This window comes from Leuciscus leuciscus, assembly GCF_965113295.1.
Source record: "Leuciscus leuciscus genome assembly, chromosome: 19".
NCBI lineage: Eukaryota > Metazoa > Chordata > Actinopteri > Cypriniformes > Leuciscidae > Leuciscus > Leuciscus leuciscus.
This window is the reverse complement of record NC_138743.1, coordinates 33044925-33069847: the sequence shown is the minus strand read 5'-3', so window position 1 is coordinate 33069847 and position 24923 is coordinate 33044925. Positions and strand designations below refer to the sequence as shown.

The 24923-nt window shown below is 37.1% G+C and overlaps 2 protein-coding genes and 1 long non-coding RNA gene across 9 annotated transcripts in view; 2 read left to right on the top strand and 1 right to left on the bottom strand.

Moving 5' to 3' along the window:
- stxbp5a (syntaxin binding protein 5a (tomosyn)) overlaps positions 1-9011 on the top strand; it is an 89035-nt gene extending 80024 nt beyond the window's left edge. For 3 of the 4 annotated variants that reach the window (XM_082147849.1, XM_082147851.1, XM_082147850.1), the window contains 6 exons: positions 1505-1786; positions 1862-2231; positions 3670-3835; positions 3933-4044; positions 5322-5542; positions 5732-9011. In XM_082147849.1, coding sequence (XP_082003975.1) covers positions 1505-1786; positions 1862-2231; positions 3670-3835; positions 3933-4044; positions 5322-5542; positions 5732-5773 — 1193 coding nt within the window. In that variant the 3' untranslated portion in view covers positions 5774-9011. The remainder of the gene's footprint in view (positions 1-1504; positions 1787-1861; positions 2232-3669; positions 3836-3932; positions 4045-5321; positions 5543-5731) is intronic. The other variant, XM_082147852.1, reaches the window with a different exon arrangement.
- The window catches only part of LOC309482595, a 475034-nt gene that overhangs the window by 447306 nt on the left and 2805 nt on the right, over positions 1-24923 (bottom strand). The gene's annotated exons all lie outside the window — the stretch shown is intronic.
- The window catches only part of sash1a (SAM and SH3 domain containing 1a), a 266297-nt gene continuing 253240 nt past the window's right edge, over positions 11867-24923 (top strand). For 2 of the 4 annotated variants that reach the window (XM_082147833.1, XM_082147832.1), the window contains exon 1: positions 11867-13235. In XM_082147833.1, coding sequence (XP_082003959.1) covers positions 12732-13235 — 504 coding nt within the window. In that variant the 5' untranslated portion in view covers positions 11867-12731. The remainder of the gene's footprint in view (positions 13236-24923) is intronic. The other 2 variants (XM_082147839.1, XM_082147834.1) reach the window with 1 other exon arrangement.

Genomic DNA, 24923 nt, shown 5'->3' with positions numbered 1-24923 from the left:
TTGTGTCAGGATTCCTGCACTTTCAGAGTTCTGTATATACTGAATTTCTGGCATTATAACTTATTTATAAAAAATAGTTTATATATATATATAAAAAAAGATGTTTATCTGAAGCTGACTCTGCTCTTATGTCTTGATTCTTGGGTCTGACATACACCTGAAGATTGTATTGGTTTATCAAAAGGCTTGTGAGTGTCTGGCACGTCATGTCCAAAACCACAGATTTACTTTTTTATGTGGTCAGGGTTTTCTGTCAGTCTTCCCAACTCTTATCCTGATAAACTCAAGGCAGCTTTGCCAGTTCAGCATTTGCTGGTATTTAATTCAGTATCAGTTTCAGTTCTGTCATCAGTTTCCAGCAGGAGTGTTTTTTAAGGGAATTCCCTCAAGGAGTACTTTCTGGAATCGGCTGATTTGAAATGGAAATCAAATGTGTAGGTTGATGTAAAGATCTTTTCCCCACACATACAGTGTCATTACTGTATATGAGAAAAGTTATACAATTAAACTATCGGATATCAGGTATTTGTTTTAAATAGGACAGCTTTATATATACACTGTCTTTTAAAGGTTTGGGGTGAGTACGATTTTTTTTTTTTCCCAAAGAATACTTTTATTCAGGAAGGACGCATTAAATTGAATACAGAATGACAATAAAGACATATTGTAAAAAAAAAAAATTTATTTCAAATAAATGCTGTTCTTTCTATTTATCAAAGAATACAGATTTTTCTTTTAAAATATAATTTTCCACAAATATATTAAGCAGCAGAATTGAAGACTGTAGTAATTCCTGCCATCACAGGAACAAATTACATTTTAAAATATATTCATACAGAAAACAGTTCATTATAATATTTCACAATACTACTGTCTTTACTCTATTTTTGATCAATAAATGCAGCCATGGTGAGCATAAAAGACTTCTTTCAAAAACATTAGAAAATCTTACAGACCCCAAACTTTTTTTTAAATAGGGAATATATAATTTTATATTCATGTAAACAACATTTTCTTTCTCTGTCACATGCTTCCATTATTTTTTTTTATTTATTTTTTTTATTTCCAGACTGAACACATCTTGGAATGGGTGACCAGACGTCAAGTTTTTCCCAGAATAGTCCCATTTTCAGACCCCTTTAAAATGTCCACATGTTGATTTATTTTAGGAGATGTTCTAGTAGAGCCAGTTTTCAAATAAATGAGGTTGGGTAAAAGGGTCTAAAATACGCAAGTGTTCCAGGAAAATAGGGCATCTGGTCATCCCAATCTTGGGAATACCATTTGTCTCCATCACACTGGAGAGACTGCCTCATTTCCCACACTAAAGGTCATTTTCTCACCACTGAAGGATGTTGTATGATTTAACTTGCTTAAACCACATCACCAAGGGAAATTTAATTTCTGCTCAAGGAGCTGTTTTGTTTTACGGAGTAATGATGTTAATCTGTCGGTTGTTGTCTTAGAGTGGGGGCTTTACCTTTCTGTGTTTTTCTCTCTACTGTCCTACTCTCTGTATGTCCCCCACGGGGTTCCATACCCCTAGACAACAGGGACAACTCCTTCAGCCGCTCGCGGAGCTCCAGCGTGACCAGTATTGACAAGGAATCACGAGAGGCCATCACATCTTTCTTTTTCTGTGAGACGTACACACGCAAAGCAGACGGCGGGCTCACACCTAGTCTGTGGGTTGGCACGTCCTTGGGCACAGTCCTGGCAATCTCCCTCAACATGCCCCCTGCTGGAGAGCAGAGGCTTCTGCAGCCAGTCATTGTCTCCCCTTGTGGTAAGTCAGCACATTTGAGGGTTAATATGAGGGTTTCCCCCTCTCCCCCTTACTCTAACATCCTCCTCTGCGCAGGCACTCTTATCAGGTTGAAGGGTAGCGTCCTCCGGATGGCCTTCTTAGATTCTACAGGGTCTCTCCTCGCCTCTGCTTTTGAGCCATGGTATGAACCCAACGCTCCAGCCAACGGAGAGGAGCGGGACAAGGTCCGTAAGAGACGGCCGGTGTCTGTATCCCCATCCACATCCCAGGAACTGAATGAAAACCAGTATGCCGTGGTGTGCTCTGAGAAACAGGCCAAAGTCATAGGCCTGCCCTCTCAGACCTGCGTATTCAAACACAACATCACCGAAGCATCTTTTGTGCTGCGGGCAGATGTGGTACAGCTGAACACTGGCATTTGTTTGGCCTGCTTCTGTGCCAACGGACACATCATGACCCTCAGGTGAGAGAGGATGCCCTTCAACATAAGACAGATGAGGATATTTAGAGGCACTAATTTAGGACTGCATGTTGGGACGTTTAAATACATAAAAATCTAATTCACAATTAAATTAAATTATAAAAATGTTAACACTATTAGATCAAAATTTAGCAAGCATGGTTAGTTTTTAAAAGTCTCTAATGCTCAACCAGGCTGCATTTATATAATCATAAATTTGGAAATTTGTGAAATATTATTACAATTTAAAATGACTGTGTTCTGTTTTAAATATACTTTAAAATGTAATCTATTTTGAGTGGTGGTAAAGCTGAATTTTCAGCAGCCTTCAGAAATCATTAAAATATGCTGGTTTGCTGCTCAAGAAACATTTCTTATTATTGTATATAACATATTTTAAATGCTACTCTGCAACTGGGACTGCATGCTCTCTGGGAATTGTATCACTGAAGTGAGGAATTGTTCGTAGCTTGATATTGATATACTGTTAGTCTAGCTATCACCAGACCAAGCTCAATCTTTTAAGATTGAACAATGGTCTGGGGAGTCTGTTCTGTATTTTCTAATGCACAAGAGGCGTGATCAACGGGCATAGTTCAAATGACTCTGTACGCAATTGGATAGTCCTTCAACCAATCAGACCAATGATCCGGGTGACGTACTTTGCAGCGAAAACTCCAGGCAGGAAACGTGTCAATAAACGTGTTGGTTTGTAGCATTGATCAGTGGTTTGCAGAAGCAGCAATGGCATCGAGCGATTTTTGCAGGTTGTGCAAAAAAAACATGAAAGTGAATGGTAGTTACACCCACTCGAGCGATTTGTTTGCTGAACTAAATCTTAGCTTTAAAAAGCTGCTTGCCGTCGCTTCTCTATCGCCATCGTGTTTAACCTGCCAATAGCGCGCCAGGTGGATAAGCCAGGCAGTGATTGGTCCTTGTAGATTTGTAACGGAAGCAGGATAGAAAAATGTACAGGTTTCCAGCCTGAGCTGCAGGGCGAAATCAGATCGGGCTGGGTTTACCCAGTCTAATACACTGTAGCAAGCACAGTAAATTTGGAAATCAAGCTATTTTCAGTATACAATTTTGTCGTCTTGCTCCGCTGTTCAGCAAAGTCAGAGCCAGGGGGCATGTTGCTATTGCAACACAGATCTAATCATTGTATTGCTCTCTGAATCACTTTGGCTTATAAATCTTCAGAGACACACACTTCTGTGTGACAGCAGGAAGGTCAAAGTTAACCATCAAACATGAAGACCTTGGGGGTATTATTGCAGATAACATCTAGAAAATCCTAAATGCTTGTATCCCGTAATTTAACAGCTCATTCTGAAGGACAAAACGATCACTGCCACAGTCTCAGCATTGCAGCTCTTGAATAATAGAGGAGGTAAGATATTCCATGGCTAAAGAAATGTCTCTCTGTGTCATGCTGTTTCAGTCTGCCGGGGTTGAGACCGTTGCTGGATGTAAATTACCTACCCCTGACAGATATGAGGATAGCGAGAACGTTCTGCTTCTCCAACCTCGGCCAGGCCTTGTACCTGACCTCCCCTACCGAGATCCAGAGGATCACCTACAGCCAGGAGGTCTGTGAGAACTTACAGGTGAGCAAAACATATTCAGAAACCGCTCTTTTAGACTCTTCCATTTCACAGTATTTACGTTGATGATGTTGATGATGATGATTGGATTGTGAAACAGGAGATGCTAGGCGAGCTGTTTACTCCAGTAGAGACACCTGAAGCTCCTAACAGGGGATTCTTTAAGGGTCTTTTCGGAGGAGGAGCACAGTCTCTAGACAGAGAAGATCTTTGTGAGTAATCTTTCATTAACTGCTCTTAACACTCAGATGTGTGAAATATCTCTGTTGTAGAAATGTAGACCACAGACAGATGAGCGTTTAGATGTAGGGATGCTGAGGCTAGTTGTCACTTTTTAGATTTATTTCTGAAAGTCAATTGCTCTATTGTCTCAAATCCTAACATGTTGTTGGCTATGAAACACTTTTGAACATTATTAGCCAGTAACAATGGAACCATTGACAACATTTTCAGTAAAAATTGTACATATTATGCCCATTTTGAAATAATAGTATAATATTCAATATATATATATATATATATATATATATGAAGAGTTCAGATGCAAAAGCCTCTAAATTCCATCTGAAATTTTCTTCTAGAATGATCATTTTTATCAAGCTCGTATATTTAAGTTCAATAATTTCACTTAAATGGCAATGCAAATTACCTATTAATTGTCATTTAAGTGAAATTACTTAACTTAAATATACAAGCTTTATAAAAATTATCATTCTAGAAGAAAATTTCAGATGGCATTTAGAGGCTTTTGCATCTGAACTCTTCATATATATATTTTTTTTCTTTTCTTTTTTTTTCTTCATAATAAAATATATAATAATAGCTATTATTATTAATACATTCTACAAAATTACTACAGCATTTAAAACACGTGACAACCTGAGATTCATGAAAAATATTATAATGTAACTCTTGTCTGCATGTATGTCAGTTCATTTTAGTGTGGTGTTCTCTTGTTTGCCCATCAAGTATTACAAAAATATAATGATATAAAATAATTCACGAAAATTATTCCGATATAACAGTGTTTTTAACTAGGTGTTTAAAACCAACATAAAAAATCTAATAAAAAAAAATATGTAGAGAAAAGCGACTCAAAAACTAAACTAAAATAAGTTCTAAAATTAGCTACTAAAACTGATTTTTAAAAGTTAAATAGAATATACAAAAACTAATAAAAATGACAAATGACCAAACATTTAAAAAAAAAAAAAAAAAAAAAAAAATGCTAATTGAGAATATTAATAAATACTATAACAGTATATAAATAATACAAAAGTAACTCTTGTGACAACTGACCCATATGTCATCTAGCTCAGTCTCCTATGCATCTTAGTTATCTTAATGAGCTCTGTTCTCAAAAGTGACATCTTAACTATGTGTGCTGTTCTCCAAACAGAGTGTGTTTGTTTCTGTTGTGCTGTTACCTCATTTATAACGTTCTCCACTTCTCTTCTTTTGACACTCTGCTTCTGTATTTATGTTCCAGTTGGCGAGACAGGAGCCGGAAAAGCAGCACGCAGTCTGGCTCAGCACATTCCAGGTCCTGGGGGTATAGAAGGCATGAAGGGGGCAGCGTCAGGAATCGTGGGTGATCTAGCTCGAGCTCGGATAGCGTTGGATGAGAGAGGGCAAAAACTGGGCGAGGTGGAAGAGCGGACGGCAGCCATGATGGCCAGCGCTGACTCATTCTCCAAACACGCTCATGAGGTACTGCGTTCCCACCGCTGATGCCAATAACAGATGAATCCCTTCTTAAAAATAGCTAAACGTTTATGTCTTACATAAATGTTTTTTATGCGCATTATAGTCAGGTTGAAGCTGAACCAGCATTGTAGCAGTACGATCGGCGTCTCTAACTCTGATCATCTTTTTTACTGTTTTTCCTCCCCGCTGCAGATGATGCTAAAGTGTAAGGATAAGAAATGGTACCAGTTCTGATCTCCGCTAACAGCAGAGCCCAAAGGGACTCAGGAGTTCTCCTACACAGCCTTGTTCATCCGTAATCCTTTTCCCACTCTCATCTTTATCTCTCCTCTGCTGGACCAGTGGGATCCCTCGCTCTTTCCTAGCACAATATTAAATACAGTCTGCTTACAGAACTGAGGCACAGACTGAGAGCGGCCCCAATCTGAGGAACGCCACACCACGATGGCGTCCACTCTTCGGTTTTCGTTTGTTCGTTTAATATCGCCAATCCTCTCTCTCACGGCGGCTGGGCTTTGTAGGCCCTGAAATTCCATTTCTTCTCTCAGTCTTTGAAATTGTTTTTGTGCTGTTGTTTTTTTGGAATCATGTCCTGCCTCCCACATCGGAGAGCAGTAAGTAGTCAAAAAAAGACAAACAGACTAAAAAAAAAAAAAAATACAACAACTAAACAACAAACATAAAAAAAAAAAAATAAAAAAAAAGTATATATACATAATTCTATATAAATCTCCATCCAAGTCTGTAAAAATGCCATATTCGCTACTGTCATAAGTGAAACTAAAATACGAAGACACCAGGTGAAGCATGGGAAGAGCTCCATTCACAGGAAATAATGTTATAACGTGGAGGAGTCAAACCTTTCAGAGAAAGAGAGAACATCTCCCTTCTCCAAAAATTTACTCAGTATATTCCTGTAACATTTCCCAAATGATCCCTTTTGGTTTAATTATCGTTTGAATATTTATTTATTTATTTTTATTTATTTATTTATTTAGCAAAAATGTAAATGTCTGCTTAAATATAAAATGCTTTTTTTGGTGATCTTTTTACGAAATTATTGTGAATATCAGTACAATAATGCTTTACATTAAAGTACCATCTTGAGGGTTTAGAATAAGTTGATGTGATTTATATGGATGAATTAAGAAATAACTATTTGTAAACCAACTGTGAGTGATTTAATGATGGTATTTTCATGTAATACATTATACAGATGTTTAAACTTTCTGTGAAACTCCGTACAGGAAATATCTGGTCTGGACAGAGTTGTGGAAGAAAGTAGGCAAAAATAAGGTTTAAAACCCTCCATCTTTTTTTGTTTTTTTGGGGTAGACAGCCATATAGACCTCAACAGCAAGAACATTTGTTGTGACTGAAAATGACGTCGCAGTCTCTTTAGTGTTGGCTCTGGGATTTAATTTTGTCCATTAGACCAGCGTTCTCATCCCTTCATACTGCAAAGATTAAACCGCTTGAACATGTAGAGATTGTACTTAGGTCCACATTTCATTTGTTATATAAAAAGCACTTATACTGTTGGAAACGGCTATTCATACCTGGAAATTTGGACCGGTTTTCCAGCTCTAATCTGTGGTGACTTGAGACTTGATTATAGACGTGAAATAGGGTTGAATGCGTTCACTGGGTTGGGAACGATATTCATTATAGTTCTGAATGTCAGGAAGACATCGTCTAACAAGTTTGCATCTGATGGTACTGGTTTCACGCTGGTGCTTCATGCGTAATGCACAACGTACTTCAAGATCATCTTCATCTGTGGAAACATCTACAATGAGTGTTAGCTGTACATTCAAAACCAGAAAACTAGAAAGTAACACTAAACACACACACAAAAAAAAGTGTACGGTCAATGTCTTTCTTGTCCCATTTCTCCCTTGAAACCACATTTTAGTGCCATTATATTTATTTGTGGTTTGCAAGAAATGCTGCTATATATGTTGCATTGATCACGTGATCCATTGTCGTCCAAGATACTGATTCTCACTTGCCTCTCTGCCCAAAGTGTTTTGCCATTCTGTGAATGAAGTAGTTCGACAATCTGGGAGCGTCAATCGCGAGTGGGCGTGGCCACACCGACCCTAAGACAGTTGCCATATCTTTTCAAACGCCAAAGATTTTCTTTCATTGAGTTCTGTATTCCATTCGACAGCTGTTTGTGTCTGAAGTACCACTGCATCCAGTAACAGTGTTGAGGACTTTTCTGATGTTTTTGGCTGTGTGCTAGTCTGCCTTTCGTGTGTTTCGTATGCCGTACTTCAAACAAAGAAAAACGGGGGGGAAAAAAGAATTACAAAACAAATGAAGCCAATCTCTCTCAGACTCTAAATGTTTCTCTGTGTTGGACTCTATATTCTCTGTAGATGTGTTTTCATGCCATGGTGTTATAGTGTTTCTGAAGACCGGGTTTGTTTTTGAATATCTCGCTCGTATGTCATCTCGCCTGATTAACTAATTCAATTATATTTGTACGATGTGTATTTTTCTCTGCAGTACTGTATTTCCCTGAATAGATATCCTTGTCATATTTTTAACCATCGATTATTAAAAAATTATTTTTATATATGCTTTGAGGAGGACGTATTTTGAGCTCATTGCGCTCTGTCAATTGTCTTCATGTCTTTGTTTTCTGCTGTGTAATCTGTCTGTTCAATTAAACATGAGTGAGTGAGTGAGCGTTCCCTTAAAATTCCTGCATACAAGAAGTACCTGAGAATGCGTCTTCGGAGGACCAGTATGGTTCATTGTTTGAAAAAAGCCATTTGTTTATGTGTGTTCGATTACATTTTAAGCCCCAACATGGTTGGTATTTACAATTTAAAAACCAAAAATTACTTTTCAACATGTAGGCTCATATAGATTGGTTACTCACGAGATAATTCCAGGAGAGATTTGATGTCCTAGGTTGCTATTTTGTCATTGTCAGTCGATAAACAAAAGTATCCAATCAGCCGTGTTGAACTGTAATGCTGTAAATGTCAGTAATAAGTGTTCAAACTCCAGCAGAATTTATTGATCACACCTTTAGTTCATTCATGTCTGTTTCATAGAGGTTTCAGAGTCACTCTGAATGTGAACCTGGTTGTTTGCCCTTTGTAATCTTCCATGAATAAGGAGAAAAAAAAGGTTCCTGTTGCTTTCTTGGCTTTAATTTGATCTATTCATTTTGTAATGTTTCATGTTGACTTTAAGTGAATCGTTTTATTTGTCTCAGACAGAACATTCTTACCTGAAATATTACACTTTTAACATGCAGAAGAGCCTCATTCATTTTCTGTCCTGAATATAACGTTTATCAGTGGGTTGCAGTATTTTCTCATTGTAGCCAATTTCTTGTACAGTTTTATGCAAATTTCACATGGATGTTTATGACTATCTGCTGCCACAAACGATTTAGAATTTCTGTAGATAGAAATTACTGTGCAATGGAAAATAAAACTATTTAAAAATCTTTTCTGTGTTTTCTGGCTCATGGTTCTAGTTCTTAAAATTGCCCTATTTTATTAAACGTATAATCTGGGATGGCACTTCACAAAATATCACAAAAGTTGTATATATGTTATTTGTATTCTCTGTAAAGACTTGTAAGAAGAGTATTCTCATTTGCACTGTTCGTTTAGATTGGTTGGACGCTGAAGCTTGACCACAACCACTACAATGATGTCCCGCTGAAATGCCTTGAAATGTGCAGCATTATTCAGTGTGTTGATGCAATTCCCACTGAAACAGGAAGACAGCGGGACATATCGAACAGCTCCTTCCCTTTTTTAAAATAGCCAATAGCGTTTAATTTATATCACAGCTCGGCCAGAGCTGTTGAGCTCAGTAAAGCCGCAGTTTCCTCCTATTTAACCGTTTCTCCTCCTAATCTCCTCCACATTGCTTTAAAATATAGCATTCTGTGCAGAATTCAGAATTCTCTGATCCGTTTTGTGGAATGCCCCGACTCGCACATATGATCCGCTCTGTGCTATCATGTCTCTGGACCAGAGCAGACTGTGTGTGCGCTGCGGCGGTTCACGTGACACTAACGTGAAACCAGACTTTATTCACCCCAATGGAAACTTTGTCTAAATCGTTCCCTATCCCCTATATAGTGCACTATGTGCAGTCACCATGTAGAAAATTGTAAATGTGTGATCACATGACCCATTTTAGCCACAGCTTCTTCTGTTTATAATGTGGGGACGGGACGGGACGCCTCAGATTCTATAGAGCATTTGATTGGACAGAAAATCTGATGAGAAGCTGAAGTGCAGAGTGATGTCATCAAAATCACTGATCCATATTGGCAAAAATGAGAGACTAAGTTTTAAATGCTTATATCTTCTAAATGTGAATTTTGTCATTGTTTTAAAGCACACTTGCTTTTAGTAGAAACATATTCATACTAAAAGCCAAAAATCTTTCATTTTGATTTTCAGAATGACAAAGACCTTTGAAAATGGATATCAGACAAAAAACTAACAATACTTTTAAACTTAACTGGTTAAGAAATTGTAAAAAATTTACCAGCAAGTATTATTGGCTTGAAAAAATTAAATTCCATCACAATTTTCCTCCACTCAAAATTCTTCTGTGGAACAATTGCCTCATTACCTGAAGGAATAAATTATCATTTTTGTGCAAATGGTTTGAAAAAAATATATACTTTGTCATGGATTTATTTAATAAAAATGGAAACATTTTGTCCTATGAAGACTTTGAGTTTTTACATTTTTCCCATTCCATTTAAAGAATTTGATCAAGTTGTAAAAGGTATTCCAAATGGATTTTCGAAAGTAACAAAAGGAGGCTTCCTGAGCTAATAGTTGATGGTATCAAACCACTTTCCCCTTCCTGTAATCCTCTCCTAGAGATACTTCACAACATTAACGTAATGTATACATTCACGTAATGTATCCTTATCAAAATTCATGGACATTGACAGCATGCACTTTTTGTACGGTACATGAGGAAGACTTGGCTCATTTGTTATTTGTGGTCTGTTAGTTTTTTTTTTTTTTGCCCCAAGAGTTATTAATTATAATTTATTTCTAAAATATGTTATATGCTTTTACACAGACAGAGGCAAAATGTTTGAATATGTCGTGAACTTCTATATTTTGCATGATAAATATTACATCCATAAACAAAAATTGCAAAATGCATACTAAATGCAAATTAGTCATTAAAAAATCCTTAATGTTTAAAACAAAATAAATGATTAACTTGAACTTATTTACAGTGCAGTGACTGTTACATTCTACTGATGTATTTAAAGGGGAATCAGTCAGGAAACTTATTTGTCCCATTTATTTCCCACTTTTGCTTATTGATCATGTATGTTTATATGATACAGTATTGATATAGTATTTCAAAGAAATATATGAAAAGAATGCTGTTATACTATAAAAGGCCACAAGGAGGGGTAGTAAGAAAAGGAAAATGTTGCTCTGAGGCACTACTCTGAGTGAGAGAATGATGAAGGCATGGATCAAATTTGCAGGTTTCATTTGAAACACAAAACAAAAAAGAACACACACACACACACACACACACACACACACACACACACACACACACACACACACACACACACACACACACACACACACACACACACACACACTATATAATAATAATATATATAGGCTTTTATTTTTATATTTTGTTAGTTTTTGTTGATTAATATTTCTATTTAAATTGAATGTATTTATATTTTTAGTAATTGTAGTGGTAAATCAAAAAAAAATTGTAGTTATCAAAGGAACATTTCTAATTTTCATGTATTTCTTTTATGTTTTTCTTTTACTAAGCTTTTCATCTAATATTTATATTTTATTATAATCCAACTTTGACATCTTAATTGACGAAAAATATTTTTTAATAGTTTTAGTTTATGATAACAACAACACTGTTTAAGGCCAATGATGTACACTGGTGTTTTGTCTGACCAGTGGTTTTTAATCTTTTAAAACACACCCCCAAATAGGATCATCATCATCACTATATCAAGCTAATTTTTTATTATATACATTAATAAATATTTATTTATTTACTTTAATAACATTTTATCGTTTAATAAAAATAAAAATCACATTTGTATTTATTTATTTATTTTAATCTATGTTTTTTTTTTTTTTTACAGTTTTCCTTCAACCCCCTGATCCCAACACCCCCACTCCCAGACTAAAGAGCAAAATAATATATGTTTTGCGCGGTTTTAAGGCAGGGGGCACCATGAGACTGTACCACAGCACTTACAGCAGCGCTTCTGCTTCAAATCCTATTACAGCACCAGACCAGCGGAGAGGAGACACGCGCTCCTGCGCAACACGCACAGCAGACAGCAGTTACCTCGCGCGCACCTTTACCTTCCTCGGCTTTGCCAAAAATAAAAGTCACAAAGTTTGGGATTAAAACGATACGGGAATACATTCTGCCTATTTGTTTTAAGAAACGCCATGCCAGGGTTTCATTTACCTCAAACTCTGACAAACTGACAGTTTTGACAGCGCGTGCTCAGATTAAAACCGTGTCTGCTCACCAACCGTCGTCTCGTTGAGGAAAGCCGATCTTTTGCTACGCCAACGTGATTACGCTGCTCAGCAAATATTGGCTAGAAGTCTGAAACCACATGTGCTCGTCTCCAAACCGGAGAGACGCGGTTTCATTTGTCTTCAGAGAGGAAAAGAGTTGGCTTTAAGCCGTACTGACAGACACAAGGGAAGGACGGTCTCGTAAGAGCGCTGGAGAAGACCATTGGAAATCCACGCGGTGCGTAAAATTCACGTTTATTCTTGGCACTGCTGTGGGAACAGTATAAATAAAGGGGAGGAAAATGTAGTCTTTGTGGATGGTTATCAGCATAGCCACTTTTGAAGCCAACCAACCATTCCCTGTGAAGGGGGGCGGTAGTTGTGGAGTAACGTAGGCTATACAGCAATGCCAAGTTGAAGGGTCTCGACATTGTCAGTATTGATAAACGCTGAAGTGCCCGGCACCGTCTTTATTATCATTCATGTTCTCTTGGATATTTTTTAAGCATCTCCTGCTACCAAAAAGTGGAGAGAAACACTGAATGAAGATGACGCTTTGACTGGGATATTTACATAAACCGCGGGCGCACGCGCTGTCAGTCACCTGCTCACAAAGGTAATCTCACCTTTACGCTTAAACACCATTCAAAATGATGGCCAACGGACCCAACATCGTCTACGAATGGCTGAAAACTCTTCAAATGTGTCAGTATGTCGAGGCTTTTGTGGACAACGGATACGACGACTTGGAAGTTTGCAAACAAATCGGAGACCCGGACTTGGATGCCATCGGGGTTTTCATCCCGCACCATCGCCAGCGGATTCACGATGCGGTGCAAAGGTTAAAAGACGACGATAAGGAGACGGCTACCGGGCTTTATTTTACCCTGGAGCCGATGCCCCCGGTTTCACCTATTTACACGAGTCGCATGGCAGAGCAATATGAGTCTAGGCTGCGGGGCTCTAGGTCATGGACTGAGCAGAGCAGTGATAGACCCGTGCGCAGCGTGGGGTACATGGGGGCGTCCAGGAATCTGACGCTGGGGAACCGCAAGGAGCTGGAAATCTACCCCAAACTGAAGCTGAAGATAATGATCAGGGATAAACTCATTAGGGACGGGAAAAACCTTGCCAGGCAGCCATACTCTAATAAGGTGAGTAGTTGTGTTTACTTTTTATCCCGCGTCGGTATAACCCACGTGGCTTGTCCTTGAATCAGCTGTTCAAGACAACGCGCTATATAGGAATAGAACCTCATGTGAGTTTAGGGTCCATGTGATTAGAAGACAAGGGTATTAATAGCTGTTTGGCTTGGATGCAGGGATATCTGGAACATTGCCCTAATCTGGTTTCCAAAATATGATCAATAGTTTACTGACCGAATTTAGACGCGCCATGCGTTTCTAATGGCTTTTTGGGATCAGTAGGTCAGCTACTGTACCATCGATTGGCCTGTGCAGGAAATGCCCTCACACCACATATATCCACCATTCAACATAACATCAGATAATTCATACCTGACACAAGCTGGAAGTTCATGGTGGGAACAGAATGAAAAAGAGAGAGAGAGCCTCAGAGAGGTTTGGTTGGTGTGTGAATGTTGCAACCCTGTATCAGATTAAGTATTCATTATACTTTATTATAGGGATTTAATGAGGGGGATTTGCTTGAGGTAGTAATGGGATTTATATGTACAACAACTTAATGCTCTTAGATGATCCCTGGCCTTCAAAAATAGGTGCTTGAGTTCACACCACAGCGTTTCCCTTTTGGAAAAAAGCATCTATCTTCTAAGTGTTTTTTAGTTCCCAGCAGCTAGGTTGTAAAATGTTTTTTTTTATTTTATTTTTTTACACTATTAGAGGCTGTAATTGTTACAAGTGTCATCCTGCTTCTCTTTATCCATTTATTGGAATGGATTGTCGGAGATTTTTTTATTGTTTAAGGATTGCACAGATAGTTACTTATACTTGTATACTGTATACAACAACTTTTTGATTGATTTTTATTAAAGTAATGATGAATATTAATGACAAATCAGTTATTATTAAGTCACAGAATCCATGGACATTAGTCAAGACAAGAGAGGGATAACTACAGTATGACATATGGACATTTGAATAATAATAAGCACAGATTAAATCTAGGGATAGGCTAGTTCACCAAAGATGAACATTTTGTCATCATTTAGGCCTTCTCACCCTCATTTTGTTCCAAACCTGTATGACTTACTTTCTTCAGCAGAACACAAAATAAGATATTTTGAAGAATGCTGAGGTCAAACATTGACCCAATGACCCCTGAGACATTTTTTTAAATATCTTTGTTTGGTTTCCACAGAAGAAAGGGACTGATACAGGTTTGAATTTTTAAATGAATTTTCGTTGTTGGGTAATTCTCAGACTCATATCCATTTTTGGAGGGTTTAATGAACTTATTGTCAATAGTCAACATATGAAGATGGTGCAATATTAATGTCCAGTTCTGTGATCAGTCTTTTGCACTTCTGTTTCACTCTCTAAAATACATACTTATGCTTGCTTAGCCACATTCTCACACATCCATTCCCATGTCACACCTTATAAATGAGTCGCCATTGTTCTCTCCAGTAAATACCAACAAGAAAAATGAATGGCTTCATCTGCTTCTGTTTACAAGTCAATTAGAGTCACACCATGAACAAAATATTCATGCTCATATTACTTGCATAGTTGACTATTTTCCAATTAATATTTGAATTAAAGGGATGGTTTCAAGAGTGTCCCGGGACTATGTCCCGGAGTACTACAAATCACGGCACTACAAGTTACGCCTAATATTTTATGTTTCATACTTCACAAGATTCGAAAGCAATATAGGCCTTGCCTATATACACTTTTCATATATAAAACAAAATAAATGTACTTGAAAAGATTGTTTTATGACATCCATTTGTAGTAACTTGAAGTAGCAGGTGTAACTTGTAGGAGGGTTTTGTAGTACTACAGAACAAAAAGCACCCAAGTCATTATTCACTCACACAATCTTCCCCTTCGGAGAGCTGTTACTGTGACCGCATCATTGTGCTTATTTCATTGTTGATTTTACTGTCGTCTTGTTTTAGCAAAATAAATTAAGATTCCGATCCTCACACATCAACGCAAGTATTTAAAACGGTTCATTTGTTTCAGTCTGTTCAGAAAGTTCCTTGTATATGTCTTTTTACTTTGAAACGATAAGCTCACAGCATATGGTCCCTCAGGCACTCATTGAACATATGTTTGGACAGAATGAACCACACAGTTGTGTGGAGTGTTCAATTCAGTGTTGATTTACGAGGCAACAGTTTATTATGGCGTTAAATTAGGGAAGTAATTGTAATGTTTTCAGTTCCCATGTGATTCTGAGATAGTGCTGACGTTTTGTGTCAAAGCTTCATTGCTGTGGTAGATCTGTATACTGTGGTTTCAGTAGGCTAAATAAACTTAAATGGTGATTTGTGTTGCTCTTAAGATTGGATTTCGCCATAGGGTGGAAGTCTTTTGTGTGATATTACGCTGATGGCTTTTCAAGTCCTCATGAGTGTCTAGCTACTGTGTCTAGTCATTGTGAAGTAGATTGTGGGAAACAGGTATTTAGTGTGTGAAATGCATGTTGCACTGCAAATGATTCGCTTGTCCTTGAGGAGAATTTTTCTGTGGCTTGCTGAAAGTTGTTGTCTGCTGCACACATACAATGAAAATCGGCATTCGCTTTCCTCACTTCTCGTTGGGTTGTTTATCCACAAATAGATTACAGTAGTTTAATGGCTTATTGTGGTGTTTTTGTTTATAGCTGACCTATGAAAATTCTACTAGCAGCTCTTAATAGATAATATGCTGTGGAATGTCATCCCCTCACACGCCAGACCATAATCCTTTTTATGACGCCACAAATGACCTTAGGGGAGCAATAAATAGCTATAATGCTTTCCTTAACTACAGAAGAGGTTTATTTATTTAATGATGTCTTATCGGTTTTACTGACAGGATAGATCCGTTAATGCATAATGATACAAACACACAATGTCCATGAGTATCACTATTTTGTTAAAAAAGTAGGTTATGTTCTTTATCTACCATCAGGCTCATGCTGACAGGCAGCACATATACCCTATATGGTCTTAAACTGAGCTCTCTGCATGGAGATAATATAGGGGTTCATATAATTATTTTTTTTTCCAGTGGGAGAATGCTACAGAAGTAAAAACCACAATCACACTGACTCTTAATCTCAATGTCCTTATGAAAAATGATTTCCCAATGAAAAATTGCACTCCGTTAAAGACCCTCCTTGTTTTTTTGTGTGCTTTCTGAAGAAGCATCATTGCCTGTTCAAACTGAGCCAATTTAGATGCAGTCACATTTTTTTTTTTAAATGGAGTCATATATTTACCAGGTGATTTGTTTTAAACTGAAAATTCTGTCATCTACCTCCCACCAGGATGTTGCTCGAAACTCTTGCTTTTAAAAAAAATAATTCATTATTTTTTTGTATTGTTTTGTAGAACAGCATAATGCGTTTTCTTTTTCCATTCAAATAAAATTAGTTAATGAGAAACTCAAAGCAGATCAGTGGCTGTCAATTACAATGCAAATTTCAATTTCAGAACTGCAAGTGGCATTATACTGTATATGACCCAAGTAGTTTTCAAAATGTTCTAAATGCATAGTAAATATCACTATTCGCAATGCATAGGCCTATTCATCTTATTGTGAATATTTTACTTTTTTACGTTTTTTGGACCTGGTCATTTGTAATTAAAATTTCAAAACTCGATCTTCTGGTGAAGTGTCAGACTTCTCTCTGGTATGTCGTACAATCGAGACTTTTAAAAAGTTTTTATTTTTTTGTCCTATGTAGTTTTACTGCCACCAACATCCCTAAAAAAATTGGTGCATGCATGACACCCCTGATTTTCTCCAGAGAGTGATTTTCACAGTGTTGTGATGCTTTCAATATGGTGCACAGAAAGAAAGAGATGAGGTTTAGAGATCCATGTGGACAATAAGATTGTAGGAGGCTTTCATAGCTGCTTTAAATGATTTCATTTTGTATTCATCGAGTTTGATTTTGAAGTGTCAGCAAGCATTGCCATGTTATGTTAATGGAACTCATAACCTCACAGACTTCAGATTTAAATTCCCCTCTATTTGCCCACAGACCTCCTACAAAGCTTCTTTCCATTAGACAGCTCTGTCAGTTTTTATTTGAGTTGAACTTCAGTCAGTGTGCTCAGCCATGGACAGAACATAATTGTCGGATTACTCATATGGATTTTATATTAACAGAAATACTGGCAAATTGATACTTGGAGATTTGCAGTCGATAGTGTTTGCTCTGTCTGTAAAAATAGTGCTTTGATGTCTTGATAATTAGTGCACAAAAAAAAAAAGAAAATGTTAATGTGTTGCACAATAACAGCTAAATAATTTATACGTGTTAATCAGAGCATACACATGCTATTTATTTATTTATTTTTACATTAATTGGTGCAATTTCTCTAGATGAAAGGTGCTAAAAGCAAGTAAGCAAGCAGTTTTGAGCAAAAATAAGCTGAAATCCACAGAATAGTCAAATAATTGATCAACATTTGAGCTGTTCTATGAGAGATTATAGCTTATGTTTGATTGTAGCGTATAGATTATTTGTTTCACTGGTCTCAGTCGGATGTGGCTGCTAATTGTGTTGCAGGAGCCTCAAGTTCCTCAACTTTATTTGCATTATTTTGCTTTATTTGCTCAACATTGTTTATTTGAAGAGTTCAGATGCAAAAGCCTCTAAGTGCCATCTGAAATTTTCTTCTAGAATGATCATTTGTATCAAGCTTGTATATTTAAGTTCAGTAATTTCACTTAAATGACAATTAATAGGTCATTTTCATTGGCATTTAAGTGAAATTACTGAACTTAAATATACAAGCTTGATACAAATGATCATTCTAGAAGAAAATTTCAGATGGCACTTAGAGGCTTTTGCATCTGAACTCTTCATTTGTTTTTAGTCAAATTGGCCTCTAGGCTAATACTCGTTGTTGTTGTATAAGTGCAGTTTATGACAAGTCTGCAAATCAGCATGTGGCAGAATGGCATCTGTCAAAACACTAAAATAACCCTCTATACTGTATATCCCATAGGGCATAGCTGCATGTACAACAGCTGTAATATGACTGTTGAACTGCACCATATGGCTCAAACACATTCATGTCATGTGTTAACAACGAATCTCCAGGCATCATATAACATGTCAAAGAATGGCCCAACTGGGAGATTTTATTGTTGGTGCACAATCTGTTAAGTTTTGTCACACAAATGAATGCAGCACACATAGGAACACAAAAGAAGAAAAAGAATAGAATGCATGAAATTAAATGCAATGGAAAAAAAAGAGAAGTATTTTAAAATAAATGTATAAGATCATCCTTTTGTTCCTTTAGTGCCCTTGCTGTTTGTTAAAACATTCTTTGCTGTACCATTAATGTGATGTTTACAAAGTGAGAGTGCAGTGAGATGAAAGATAGAGAGGCCTGTTTTCTTTCTCCCTTATTGCTGAACATTCTTCCCACCTGTTTTGGAATTCTTTGAGACTTCCCTCTATGTTGCCATGGTGACATTTACATAAACACATTGCACCAAAGAGAGGAAAATGGGGGTTGATGCAATCTAATTACCTGTGATTTATGACGCTCTTTGACAGGGTCTGCACAGGACACATTTATTCAGCTTTAATCCCTATTATACCATTATTGGTCACATTAAGGCTTGTGTGCTTGTCTGCTCATGGAGTTGTGCTTTTCTTTTACAGCAAATTGAATTCTAAACCCAGATGCGCTTTTCTTTGATTTTTGACAAGTGCGATGATGACGATGGATTTTCAGATGGATTCTGTTCAGCATACAGAAAACGAGGGAGGACAGATGAAATAGGATGGGGATGTTGGTTGCCATGGCAACATTTAATGGTAGTTTTTCTACTAGGATTGTGAAGGGTTGGTTGTTTGTGGATTTTCACAATCCAGCAATTTCTAGAATTTCTTAAGATTAGTAGTGATATAATTTCCCAGAATTTTGCAGCAAATGACTTTCCACTTTTTTTTTTTTTTTTTGGTACAGTAATAGCCAGGTTTTCTGTTTTACGAAGGGCAGAATCCTGAACAGGGCCTGTGGTGCTGTTTGCTTGCGTGTGTCTGTTTGTGTGATAGTTTGGGTCCTCAATGTAATTCTTACTGACTGCCAAAGGACACACACACACACACACACACACACACACACACACACACACACACACACACACACACACACACACACTCATTATTTCACAGACATATCTTAGTAAGCAGAGCAAAATATACAGTTCTGCTCATAGACCTCATTTACTGTCTATTAAATGTCTCAAAAACATCCAGTTTTGTTCTTCCTCTTTGTTTCAGCTTGGTACCTTGTTAACACAGCTGTGATTCCTGGCAGACTGATGATAATATTTGCCATCATCTGTGATCTGCTAAGCTCAGTGATGAGTTGATGTAACTTGATTGGTTGAAATCCACATGTAAAGGCCAATACACTGAGGCACAAAAGAAATATTTCATGTAAATGTCAGGCAGTGAATCATCAGTCCGTTGGTCTAATGATCTCAGCTTGTACAACAGCGAGTCCTTGCTGAAGAGAAAAAAGCTTTCAGGCTTCTGAACAGCTTTATAGCCCCTTCATTTCCTGTCAAACTCTCCAAACTTGCAGTAACAGTTGGTCGTTTTGTGTCTCTGCTGCTGGCTATGTTTCTACAGATGGAGCCAATGGAATCGTAGAAATAAATGGTTTTGTCAGTATTTATTTGAAGCATCATTTACCTTCTACTTGACTATTTAATATCTCATTATGCTCTGCTTCTGTGCTTCTATTCTTCTCAGGCGCCTGGCCGTCGCCCCTGCATCCACGAGACGTGACCTTGTTCTTCATGGCAGAGAAAATTTACATTTCAATATGCATGAAGGAGCAAATAAACAAAATCTGTGATTATAATTAGGGAATGGTAATCAGAGCTATCTAATGACAGGGGTTGGGAAAGGACAGGTGTTTGTAACTTAAATCAACAAATGACAATCATTTTAGGGCAAATACATGGCGATAGTAAAGTGGGACATTCAAGGGTTGATTTGCATACCCAAATACCTGCACATATCCAAACAAAGATCATTTACACGTTTAGGTACCAAATCCATCCTATCTTTGTAAAAAGGGTCAAAGTACTGCTATCAAAGCATTGTATTAAATGTATAATTCACCAGAAGTGAAGATTGTCATTTATTTGCTGACTCTTAAACACAAAAGGAAAAATACTGGCTTATTTTTCCCCCGTTGTAATCGCAAAGCTAAAATGTTTCTTATTTTTTGGGTCAGCTGCTCCTTAAGAAAAAGAATAATTTGCATTTTTTGATGCATTTAGAAAGGCCAAGAATATACCATGGAAAATCAATGATAATTAGCTTTATATCTGCCTTATGTTGTATGTTCATCATAAATCAGCTGCACTTCAGCTGAAACCTTTTATTTTTCGCTGAATCTTATGTTAAATCAGAAATGCAGCAAAGAACAAAATTGATATCCGAGTAAAATAGTTTGACATTTTTGGTGTCACTGGCCTTATTCACAATGATTGATTTTCCAAGAACAATGTACATGTTCTTTAAAGAGCCAGAGGTTATGACTGAATTGTAGCAAAGCCATTTGAGGTTTCAATAAAAAATTGCCTTTAGTCTGTGTTAGATGACTTAGCCATGATGGAAATAAAATGAAAGGTCAGAGGTTATAACATTAACAACACATTCAATCAGATACAGGTATTATAGTGCTATTTCTTTGTCACAAATGTGATTTGATTCTGTGATGGCAATGTTTCATCGTTCAATAATGTGGTGGAAGAAAAGCCAGTTACAGTAGTTTGATGTTTTGGTGAGAAACATTTAGTGTTTAAGAGCCTATAAAGGACTTTTTGACTCCTTTGTGCCACTAGTTATCACCATAATGATGCAATAGTATGTCAAAATGTTTTCATAACATGATGTGGGTGTTGCATCAGTAATAATGATAAACTTTCACCGGATGACTGCATCTTATAATAAACGTGACCAGGGTAGACATTTGTATGATTATTGTGAGGAATGATTAAAGAGGATTATTGTTATTGAAGTGAATCAATTTAGTGGAGAAACAATTCCTTGATTACATTAGGACTGGATTGATTGACAGTATAATTGCATTGTAAATCATTTTGGTTGTTTGCAAGCTGAATGTTGTTAATCTGTGACGCTCTTTACTCTGGGCTAGTAACAGCATGGTTTTGTATGTATTTATAATTCCTGCAGTATTTTTGTGTATACATTTCTTTTAATGTTTGAGATTCTGAGAAGGCAAACTAAATTTTCAGATTAAATGTTTCCTGGTTTATGAAAATGTGAATATGCAGACTTGGGAGTTATTGGTTTGTAAAAAGCTTTAAAAAAAAACTTTACACACCATTCAAAAGTTTTTTTTTTTTTTTTTTTTTTTTTAACCTTTATTTAACCAGGAAGGTCCCATTGAGGTTAAAAACCTCTTTTTCAAGGGAGTCCTGGCCAAAAGGCAGCAAAAACACAGTCAATTACATTTATAAAAATTATACAATACAAATAATTAAAAACATTTACAATTTAAACAGGTCATTTCAGGTTCTCTCAATCTGGACTTAAAAGCATTTAAGGAAATAAGTTCAGATAATTTCAAGTCTTTTTGCATAAAGTTCCATGCAAAAGGAGCGGAGTAGACAAAAGCCCTTTTTCCCAGTTCTGTACGGGCAAATGGAACAAAGAGCAGCAAGTTATCATTTGATCGCAATGAATAAGAACCAACACTTCTCCATGTGATTAAACTACAGATGTAGGATGGCAACAGACCAAGCATGGCCTTATAGATAAAAATATGCCAATGCCCTGATCTCCTGTTGGACAACGATGGCCATCCCACTCTGGAATATAATTCACAATGATGGGTCAAGTTTTTACAATTCGTAATAAATCTCAGAGACGCATGATAAACAGTGTCAATCTTATACAGACATTGTGCTGAAGCGGTCCTATACACCAGGTCTCCATAATCTAAGACAGATAAAAATGTTGCAGTGACTAGCTGCTTTTTAGCTTTAAAAGAAAAACAAAATTTATTTCGAAAGAAAAAAGACAGTTTAAGTTTGAGTTTCTTCACAAGGTTGTCTATATGAGGCTTAAAAGTGAGAGCATCATCAAGCCAGATACCAAGGTACTTATAAGAATGAACCACCTCTATGACACTTCCAGTCAAAGTGAACACAGGAGGAGGAGCTTGAGAAACCTTCTTAGTATTACTAAACAGCATAAGTTTGGTCTTATCAGCATTGAGAACCAGTTTAAGCTGCATAAGCGTGCGTTGAACCACATTAAAAGCTTTCTGCAAAGACTCAACCGCTTTAGCTGGGGACGATCCAAAACAATAAATAATCGTGTCATCAGCATACAAATGCATATTAGCATCCGACACATTGTGGCCTAGTTCATTTATATACATAATAAACAAGAGAGGACCTAATATTGAGCCTTGTGGCACCCCCTTGTGGACCTTCACTAATGCAGAACATAGACCATCACATTTAATGCACTGAGTCCTGTCACTCAGATAATTCATGAACCAGGAAACTACACAATCAGACAATCCCAGACAAAGAAGCCTATGCTTTAGAACAGCATGGTCCACTGTGTCAAAAGCTTTCGACAGATCAAGAAAAAGTGATGCACAGAATTGCTTTCTATCAAGAGCGACAAGTATGTCATTAATTACTTTTGTAACAGCAGTGATGGTACTGTGCTTTTTCCTGAAGCCTGATTGCAGTTTGGAAAGGAGTTCATTTGAGTATAAAAACTCTTTTATTTGGTCTGAAACAAGGGATTCTAAAATTTTTGACAAAACACAAATTAGATATAGGCCGATAGTTAGTTAAAACTGCTGGATCACCTCCTTTAAACAAGGGAATAACAAAAGCTGACTTCCAAACTGATGGTATTTCATTGTTTTGAATTGACAGATTAAAAAGAATTGTGAGGGGCTCTGCAACAAAATCAGCCGCCTTTTTCAAAAAGTAAGGCTCTATTAAATCAGGTCCAGGAGGTTTTCTGTGATCTAACGCTTTAAGAGCTCCATGCACCTGCTGCACAGTAAAAGAAACAAAATTGAAAGGCTCTCCAGAAAACACTGGGGAGTATGTGCATGGAGTGACAGTGACCACTCCTGTCGACTCGGACAGAGAACCAACTGATACAAAATGCTCATTAAAGCAATTTAAGACATCAACTCTGTCGTAGACTGGGAGAGAGTTTTTTAAGACAAATTTTGGGAGGGCTTCATTACTTTTATTCACAGAAAGAGACTTGATGACTTTCCAAAATTTCTGTGGATTATTGAGATTTTCACTTGTGACTGATAAATAATATTCTGATTTAGCCTTTTTGATAAGAGAGGTACATTTATTTCTTAGTTGTCTGAAAATGGACCAGTCAGTGGCAGAATCACCATTTCTAGCTTTAGCCCATGCCACATTTCGCTGATGGATAATGTCTGACAACTCTGGAGAAAACCAAGGGTTTTCCCGTCCCTTCACTCTATGCTTTGTCCAAGGAGCATGTTTATTTACAATTTTCTCAAAATTCTCCTTAAAAAGTGTCCAGGCAAGCTCAACGTCAGGCAACAGGCCTAGCTGTCCCCAGTTAATCAAAGATAGATCATGATGATAGGCTTGTTCATTAAAGTTTTTCAAATTCCTCTTTCTAATAATTTGCGATTTACATTTGGGTATTTTACTGCCTCTCGAAGTAGCAATAACACAATGATCACTCAGATCATTACAAAAGACACCCATGGATAAAAATTTATGAGGGACATTTGTTAGAATCAAGTCGATTAAAGTAGATTTATCTGGATTTTTGAGATTAGGCCTTGTAGGTACATTTACCAACTGGCTAAGACTGATAGAATCACAAAAAGATTTAAATTCATCAGAAACAACATTTAGCCAGTCCCAATTCAAGTCCCCGGCCAGTAAAAGTTCCCTATAGTTTAATCTGGACAAAAGAAGCTTTAAAGATGATAAAGCCTCCCTGGAGGCCGATGGAGGTCTATAACACCCCACAACAGTTATTGAAAAGGACTTAAATATTTCAACATTTAAGGCCAAAAACTCCATTTGCTTACAGAGAGACTCAGACAGAACAACTGATGCACCAAATCTTGACTTAACATAGATGGCTACACCACCACCTTTCTTTGGCCTGTCACTGCGAAAAACATTATACCCATGCACATTTATATCTTCATTAGTAATTGATTTCGTCAACCAAGTTTCCGAAATTATCGCTATGTCTGCATCTGTAGATTCAATCCAAATTTTAACCATGTCCATTTTTGGTAGTAAACTGCGAACATTAAGATGAACAAATTTAAGTCCAGGCATTGATTTAAATTCAGCAGGGGTCAAGACACATTGCAAACAGGGGCCAGGATTGGGCTGCACATTTCCAGATAGAAGTAGGAGTAGTGTAATAATCAATCTGCATTTCACAGTATATTTTGAAGCCGGCCTATCATATGCTGAAACCAGGCAATGCCTGTCATTAATTGAGAAAGACAAATTATACAAAGCAAAAAAATTTTGCAGTTTAGGCAAATCCCAATACAGATCCATCCAGAAGTCCAGGTTCCAACAAAAGTGTAATGGTTCCTGGTGCATGTCAATACTGGTTTTTGTGCCACTATAGTAGGTTTCCTG